At 37.8% G+C, this 9,265-nt stretch overlaps 1 protein-coding gene across 1 annotated transcript; it reads right to left on the reverse strand.

Annotated features, from left to right (window-relative positions):
• Positions 1 to 1,069: 1,069 nt before the first annotated feature.
• On the reverse strand, positions 1,070 to 8,486 carry LOC113447337 (uncharacterized). Its single transcript, XM_026717468.2, has 4 exons — positions 8,354 to 8,486; positions 5,377 to 5,532; positions 2,988 to 3,056; positions 1,070 to 1,271 (listed from the first exon to the last, which is right to left on the reverse strand). Exons 1-4 carry the CDS (start codon positions 8,452 to 8,454, stop codon positions 1,262 to 1,264), a joined length of 336 nt encoding a protein of 111 aa, XP_026573253.2. The 5' UTR covers positions 8,455 to 8,486; the 3' UTR covers positions 1,070 to 1,261.
• Positions 8,487 to 9,265: the final 779 nt, after the last annotated feature.

The following is a 9,265-nucleotide window of genomic DNA, read 5'->3' on the forward strand; positions in this document are numbered from 1 at the left end:
AACTCCCTTCCTCACTAGTCCAACACATGAAAGCCACAGGTCATAGCTTTGACTTCAATGGCACCAAAACCCTAGCCACTATAGAAAACCCCAGCTACGGAATTATCAGAGAAGCCATAGAGATTGAAAAAAGACCTGAAACCATGAATAGAAGAGATGACTCCACCAGACTGTCAATTATCTGGAAGCCTGCACTCACAAACAAAAAAATCTCCACACCACAAGCCAAACACCTGGCCACAAACAGACACCCCCCCCCCCCCGATATCTCCAGCCCAAACACACCCCAGCCAGCCACCCAGATGAAACCTAGCTTCCTAACAAATGATAGCCAGTCATTCACCTGAAGCCAAGCCACACTAAAAGCCCCCAATACAGGAAATACAATGTTGCCAGCTAATCAAGACAAAAAAGCGCTACAAAACAGACAGAAGATATTAGAAACACCAATCAAGCAGAACACAGCAAACTCCAAGACAAATAAACACAGACCAAGACTCCCAACCAATCAGGATGAAGAAAAAACCATTCTAAGAAAGCAGGAGGCTAGCCCCAAATTTAAAACTGAAACTGCTGTAAAAGTCTGACTCACAGACGAACACAATACAGAAGCCTGATGATGGCAGATGAGATTCTGCCGAAATGTTGCTACAACTTTAAAAGCACAACTATAATGATGTGGGGAAATACCTGAACAAAGCTGAATACCATACATATAAATACCCATGAAAACTTAAGAAAACACACACAAACACACACACACACACACACACACACACACACATATTTGAAGAGTCTAGTATGTGTGTGTGGGGGGGTATTTATATGTATGGTATTCAGCTTTGGGTATTTCCCCATGTCATTATAGTTGTGTGTGTGTGTGTGTGTGTGTATATGCCATACACACACACACACATACATACATACATGTATACACACACACACACACAAATCTGGGATTTTCAAAAGAAAAGACAGTTTCCAGTAATGAGGTTGATCCCTTAAATCTCTTCTCTGTTTAACATCCAGTGCTCTCCAAAAATACGTGGAAAATAAAAAAAAAGCAGACTGAAATAAAACATGTTTAATATGACATTTACTATAGATACATTTAGCAACAAGGAAAAGAAGTAGCTGTAATTCACTGGAAAAAGAGAATCAGAAAAACCAGAAAAGGAGCATCAAGGTATCAGCAAAAGGTCTCATTGCTGGATGCACTTAAATACTGCAGGTTGGAATGTCCAATTCCTGTATTATCCTTTCAATTATACCTGTAAAAGGGACAGAGTGAAGAAATAAGCTGAGATTTGTGATTGGGGGAGCTGAGACATTCCATAGAAATCACTGGGTACATTTTAGAAAATTATGAGAAATTATTATTCATTTGGCTAGGCCAAAAGCATTTGGATCATTGTCTGTCCCCATAATTATAGAATTGGTGATTTAGGAGATTTGGGTAGTTTCTCTGCATGAAAAGATTGGGACAATTGTATCAGCCCTCCACGCAGTTCTTGATTAAGAACAATTGGGACTGGAATTTCTGTTGCTAAGCAAACGTAAAGCATGATGTCATGTGACTGCACTGCTTAGTGATGCCAGTTTTTGCAGACCTGATAGCCATCTTTAAGCAAGGACTGCGTGGAACATTTATTTAGTTATGTGACCACGACTTCTGCCCAGCTTCTCCATTGACTTTACTTTGTGGGAAGCTGGCAGGGAATGTTAGAATTTGAGGCCATGCAATTCCCAGACACCAAGCACCCAGAACTTTGAGGACCTGCCGTAAGTAGCATTATCATTCAGTCCCACCACAGATTTGGTCACTGAATGAAGGAACAAAACTGAGGACTACCTACATTAGATTAAGGTAAGAAACTAAGAAAAAGACACTGCAGATCTAATCCCGCCCCCTTTATTAGAACAGCTATAAGAGCAGAATCTTGCAACCACTCTTGCCACATTTATAGTATCTTCATGAGAATTGGAATGGGGTGGGTAGGTGCTGTCTAAAGCATTTTTGGCCTGGGTTCACATTTTATTTGTCTGGTTGTTCATAGCGGTTCTTCCTTCTGTCATTCAAGGTTGAAACATTTAGCTTTTTAGCTGCAGTCATTCCCAGGTAAGAGAAGATGTAATAGAAGACAAATCATGCATAGTACAGATAATCCCCAACTCACAACCATAATGGAGCCTACCAAATATGATCGTAAGTCATGGCGGTCATTAAGTGAGGTGACCATGTGATTGCCTCGCTGAATAACCCCACCCTTGCTTTCCCCAATGCAGTCTTTAAGTAAAGCAAGGGACAGCGTAGGGGTAGGGGAGGCTCTGGGAGGCCTAACACAAGCCTTCAGGGACCTAGTGAAGTGGGGAGGAAGTAGGCCCAAGGCCTGCGGGGAGGCAGCTACAGTGTCCCTGCAATTGGCTATAAGGGCAAATGACACAAGGGTGCTACAATGGCCTTAACTTCAAAACAGTGTCATAAGTAGCTTTTTTGAGGGGGAGGGGGGGAACCATAGTGACTATGAGCAGTTGCTAAGCAACCAGTCATAAGTCAAGAACTATCCATATGGAATGTGCTGGTGCTAAAGGCATATCACTGATCCAGAATAATTTATACATATATTATTCTGATTGTTTCCCCCAAAAGGAAGTGAAGGTGGCCACAGCTGCTTCCATTTCATTCTCACAACCACCCTAGGACGGAAGTGTGTAACTAGCTTTGGCTGCTAGCATTCAGTGAGCTTCAAAGCTAAGCAAAGAATTCAGCTGAGGACTTCCCCGTCTTAGTCCATTGTTCCAAACTTGCACTTCCATCTCTTCCCAGAAAGAGAGAGGCCTTCAGATAGAACAATGTTTCTCAACCTCAGCAAATTTAAGATGTGTGGACTCGAACCCCCAAAACTCCCAGAATTCTGAGGTTGAGAAACACAGAGAAACACGAACCGTAAAGATGCAACATCATATTTTACATACTGTAGACTTACTTCAGCCAGAAAGAGCCAGGTGGATAGCCTAAGAAGATGGGTTTTTCTTTAATCAACCGCTTTGTAGAGCTGTAAAAAGAATAAGGCAAAGGCTATGAAAGCCACAAAAATGTTGTGATCTTAAGCTGGTCTACTCTGAGGTAAAGTTACATTGCATTCAGTTGAACTTAATTCCAGGTGGAATTCCAGACAACTGCCTGTTGAAAGTGCTACATCTACTCTGAATAGCCAGAATAGAAAGGCTGATTCATGGTGATACACATAGTCCTCAAAAGGATATTTAGGATATTATATTCTGAAGAGCTGTCAGGAGGTTAGTATTCATTTTTGAGGCTGGCTTCCTTAATGGGAAAGTTTATCTGGACAAGAGACCATTAAAAGAGAAACAGTCTTTTATCTTTTAGATATACTGTAGTTTATTTTTAATCTATTCTGCCATTTGCAGAATAAGCTATGCATGTCTATGGTTTTCAACCTTGCAAAGCAGACCAGAAAAGAAATATGGCCAGGTGAGCTAATTCTATATTATTGTTACTATTATTGTTGTTATTATTATTATTATTTGTTTGGAACACAACATGTCAGATATCACAGTTGTCGAAAACAGAAGTGTACAATTTATTGATATCGCTGTACCGGGAGATGCCAGAGTTGAAGAAAAAGAACTGGAAAAAATCACGAAATATCATGATCTGGCCATCGAAACTATATGATTATGGATGAAATGTGTAACAGTGATACTCATTGTCATTGGGGCACGATATCATGTCCAAGAATTTTACAAAATACATCAAGAAATTGCAGCTCCCTGCAATAACACCAGCAGAACTGCAAAAAACTGTGCTACTCGGAAAATCTTACATTTTAAGAAGATACTTGGTTAATACCTAGAATGCTGGCAGCAACCCATATCAACCATCAGTGCCAGTCAATGATATTTGTGATACATTTTTAAATATTTGGTTGACTGAGTTTCATATTTAATAAATCAAAGATAAATAATAATAATAATGATATCACGTATAATTTTAACATAAACCATCCATTGACCAATCATTAGAATTGATCACTATCTCCAGTATTCAATCATTATCTGCTTAAATGTAAAAGATAATTTTCAGGAATTATTTTGCTTTGGACTCTATAATCTTCCTTCTTAGACACATTCATTATTCTGAAATGCACAGCAATTTAAAGGACATCCCTCACCATCTTTTTAAATTGCCCAACTTAACTCTGCTGAATATATTTTGAGTCGCTTCTGACAAAAAAAGTATGGTATTATAATCATTGATGAAACAGAATTCTTATTAAAAACTGAGAAGATGGTTGTCTCTTGAAGGCTGACAATTTTGTGTAAGCTGCAGCTGATTGTCATAAATAGCTCCTTCATAGAGTCATTAAATATAGTTACTTTTATCTTTTTAATGTAATTTTTGAATGGGGATCATTTAATTTTACATAATTTTTAACATTTGCTTCTTCATTTACTGTTTTAATTGATCACTTGATAGCTGAAGATTATGTTATACCCTATGGATTGGAACAATAGGTTAAATAACTATACAATTATGGAAAATAGATATTTTTCTTAGATTAAAAAAAGATTCAACTCAGGCAAAAAGGTCCAGTTAAACTGATTTATTGTGTTAAGGTCCAGTTAAACTGATTTATTGCTTGTGCATATATTCAAGAATCTAGTCAACTAATAGTCAGCACTAATTTGCTGCTGCCCATATTTCCTCAAAAATAAAACCCTGTCTTATACTTTTCAGCCACCCAAAAAGGCAACAGGTCTTATTTTGGGGGGACGTCATCCACTGATTAACCTCACTTGTCTGTGTTGCCCCCAGCCTCCTTTTTTCTGTCAGAGGCCTTCAGAAACTACTTCTGCAGCTAGCAAGGCTTTCAAGAAGGCCTACACAGCCAATAACAGAGCTCTGGATCGACCCAGAGCTTTGTTATTAACTACAGAGGCCTTCAGGAAAGCCTTGCCAGTCTTGCCGGCTGCAGAAGAAATGGGCCATGAAGGCAGGTGTTGGGGTGTGTGAGGCCTGGCTACAACTGTCCAAAGGTAAGTAGTAGGGAAACTCCACCCCCCCATCTCCACCTTAGCTTAATTTTTACCTGTGCACTCTGGAGTGGGTAGAATCTTAATTAGGGCTTATTTTGGGGATAGGGCTTATATTGGGTACACATGTAAAAATCAAGCTAGGACTTACTTCTGGGGTAGATCGTATTTTCTGGAAAACAGGATTGATAAAAGTTAACAGAATTCAAGAGAGGTTAGACTTAGACTGCTTAGAACATAAGGACTCTAGGCTAATTACTCTCTTGACTCCATCCTCAGGCTCTGCCTGTTCTTCTCTGATAGTTCACTATTTTCTACCTGTAACGTTTGGCGTTGATAAGCCAGTGCACGAAATCTCTGGCTTTCATGTTGTCCAAATGTTCAGTAAAATCGCTGGTAAAGGTCCCTTCAGAATGGCGTTTGATGTCAGAAGTAAAGCTGTGGGCACTTTTCATGTTGTAAGACTGCTGCCATCTGAGTGAAAGCAAAGGATAAGTTAGTTCGATGGATAGAATAACTTTATTGTCACTTTGAATGTACACTAATTGGCATACATAAAATGAAATTTCATTGCATTCAGCTCTCAAAGGTCACCACTTCCAAAATACACTACATAAACATGACAAAATAAATAAGTAAATAAATACACAATTATGCATATACCCACATGTTTTATATGACACAAAGAAACAACACAGTATTCTCCCCCAAAGAAGAGTATTTTCATCGCTTGCAGTGATATACCAATGACACATTTTTTAATATTAGCTATATATGCTACCATAATACAAGCTATACTATACTAATACTAGCCAAGCAATGTATAATCCAGGATGTGTTTCAATGGTTAGATGGCCTAGAGACATTGGTATTTAAACATAGATCTTTGTAACATTTACATTTTATTATGTTTTACTAATCTAGGTAAAATGTAAATATATATTGCTATTTCCATGTTTGATATGCCATATGCTTAATAATAACTAGCCAAAGTTCAAGAAGCTAGTTATTCAAGAAAAATCCAGCTTGCGTGGCTGGAAAATTCTGGAAGTTGGCAATCCACAGATCTTAAAGTTGCCAAGGTTGACCACTCCTGTTCTAGCTTCAAAGCCTCTGACCATATTTTTTTTGTACCTAGAATAAAACCATGAAGTAATATGATATAACTGATGACCTAGCAATGACACTGATATAGTTTGAGATTGTCTATGGATATCATAGCATCTGCCGTATTCTTGATTGGGCCCACCAAGGACGTTCGCAGGGTGGATTTGTGTCAAAAGATAACGATGGTGGTTGTGTTAGCATGATCAAAGCCCTGCCTCTTTTTCATGTGTGCCAATTTTTGATATAAATCCCTTGAAATGCCATGGTGAATTTCCAGTGACCACCTCACTGACCACCAACAGCAAAATAATACCTTTTGAAAATGAAAAAAAAAAGGCTGAATTCTGCATGTTGGCCAATTCTAATATCTAGATATCATGTCTCCGAATTCCTGGTTATTTCATTGACATGAATTTTCCAGTTTTAGTTCTGAATTTTGGAATTGCATTTTCTTGGACATAAATGGTATGCAGTTGGGGGATTTTTCTAGACTGGCAGCTCCTCCTCAAGGTGGATATGGCAGCAATGGCCAAAAGAGTCGCAACTCGGATTCATTTGGTACGCTAATTGCACCTCTTCCTGAACCAGGAATGCCTCATCAATGTTACCCAGTGGAGTCTTGCAGTATGCCTTACATGGGGCTGCCCTTGAAAACCACTCAAAAACTGCACTTGGTCCAGAATGTGGGGATGCAAATAGTGATGAGTATGCCTCATGTAATGCATCTGTTTTGGGGATACATGGAACCCAAGAAGTGTGCCTTCTGGAGTTCTGTGTCTTCACCCTGGAACAGTATTCCCCAGAACTTTGGATACCCCTAAACTTTAAATGGGCGTTTTTCACCAGGGTCTGGTCTGAGTTAGGTAGAGCATATGTCCCCTAAGTGGTATTGATGGATTAGTGTATGCTTTTTCCTTGCATTAAGTGTTGTTATTAACATACATCACCTGGAGTTATTATCAACTGAGTGGCCTTGTAAATCTGGTAAATTAAACAAACACTTTAATTTAGCATTTTTACTTAGGGTTTTTTTTTAATGTTTTCTTCCACCAAGTTATCCTATGATCCAACCCTTCTCCAAAAGAGTCATTAGTCTGTGACAAGACCAAAGCTATCCGAGATAGCATTATTTTGGATGTGTTGATTCTGAATGCTCAGAGTTACGGTCAACAAAGGTGGAATGGACCAGTCAATTATTAATAGATATTTAATAAATTGGTTTTCAAAAATGGATAGTTATTAGCTATCTTCTATTAGCTCTTCTACCTTCCTTTTAAAAACTTTCTACATTTAATAACTCAACTGAAACAATAAGACTAATCAAACAATTATATCACATCAATTCAATCAGGTTACAATATACTGATGAAAACAATACCATACAATATATACTGTATTTAAATAAAATGAGTGATAAGGAACAAGACAATAATAGAATTAGTTATAAAAAAGAGAATGAAGCTAAACTCTACTGTTAGTTACTAAGGAGGATTATTAACATGTCCCTAAAAGTATACTTTTATTTATACTTGTCCAATTGTCATACTTCAACACCTCTGCAACACCTCATCCTTCTACACCGGACCTCCTCTTATTCAATTGTTAAAATATTGTTAACATTTATTTACCTCATGTTTTATTGATCACAAAGCAAAACTTGTAAATCTTTTTCTACTAGTTTACAAAAACTGATTCACCATGCATGTATGGATTGCAAAATCCTCGCCTTCCTTGAAGCCTCATGGCACATATCTAGGTGGGTTTGAGGCTAATTCTACATCCTGGATTGGTTCTCCAACATAAAGTCACTGGAAAAGCCAACTGATATCTTTGTTAAGAGGAACTTGTTGTGAGAATTTTGTTTGTACTTGCTACCCGTCCAACCTTTCCCTTCTATTCTGAACATAATTACAGAATACTTACAGATTAACAGTGTTCTTGATAATCTCTTTCATTTTCACATTTTCCTTCACTTCTTGTTTCATCCTATCTACTGCAGAACATCTCAGCAATCTTCCTTCCACCCCCTTCTCTGCCTGTGTGGTTTCCTCAGATTTTCTTTTTCCCAAATTTAGTTTGGGGAAGATTGTGGTAGAAAATTGGCAAACCCAGAGACTTCTGGAATTCTTCCCTCTTCCCACACACTCCCCCCCAACTCAAATTGAATATATTAAAAGTTTCTTCATACTTAGACTCATCTGTTGAATCCTTCAGGATCATTTGCCAACTAGCAGGGAGTAAAGCTGCAATGATCATTCCACAAATACAAATCCACCACGTTTTCTTCATTAGATCTTCTGAAGCAAGACAAACAAAGGCATGAAAAAGAATTGGACCACATTTTAAACTTCCCTACCAGTTTAGGACTGGATGCTCATAAGAAAACACACAGCTCAAGCTTTTCTTTACCCCAGAGATGAGTTGAAATTGTTCTTACATTGAGTTTACAATCCCAGTTTTGTATATTCAAGTTTTTCAAGGCTATGCAGATGAATCCAAAATAGATAAACTAAAGTAGTTGGTCAGAAGTTGATTCATGTTTGCATTATTTAAAGGTATTGGCAATTTCTAATACAGGAAGAATAATAATAAAGTTTATCCTCCACAAAGAATGAAGGTGATCAGATAAGATAGGAATCATAACACAGTATACTCTCATCTCCCTTTTGGTCTTCTTTTACTATTTTTTTAAAAAAATCTGTGACTGCAGAAGACACTGAAGCAGGTTTGATCAGATTGTCTTCTAAACACAGAGAATTATTTGAATTATGTTAAAAACTTGTGAACAAAAACTGGGTTTTTTTTTCCAAGTGTTTCCATTTAATATGATCAATCAATTTGGAAAAGAGGCACCTAACCTGAACAAGCTGGTTATCTGTATATCATGAGAAATGTCTTCCTCATATCACTTCCAGTATATGAAACAGATAGAACATCTCTCTGGCTCCTTCTTCACAAATCTGCCTTTATACAGAATTAAGCAATGCAAAGGATTTCTAGTTAAACTGACAAAGACAATGACCTCTCAGAAATAGCTCATGTTTGTTATGTTATTCCTTTAGCAGAACAGCTTTCCCATCTAAGACAACCTAAATGGACA

The sequence above is a fragment of the Pseudonaja textilis genome, chromosome 2 (genome assembly GCF_049901715.1).
Source record: "Pseudonaja textilis isolate UNSWEBS1 chromosome 2, rPseTex1.2, whole genome shotgun sequence".
Classification (NCBI taxonomy): Eukaryota; Metazoa; Chordata; class Lepidosauria; order Squamata; family Elapidae; genus Pseudonaja; species Pseudonaja textilis.

Excerpts from the sequence above, each read along its gene's own strand:
- LOC113447337 (XM_026717468.2), bottom strand. The coding sequence starts at position 8,454 with ATGAAGAAAACGTGGTGGATTTGTATTTGTGGAATGATCATTGCAGCT. Across the intron at positions 5,533-8,353 it reads GATTCAACAGATGAGTCTAA|ATGGCAGCAGTCTTACAACA; the intron begins GTATGAAGAAAC and ends GCTTTCACTCAG. Across the intron at positions 3,057-5,376 it reads ATCAACGCCAAACGTTACAG|CTCTACAAAGCGGTTGATTA; the intron begins GTAGAAAATAGT and ends TTCTTTTTACAG.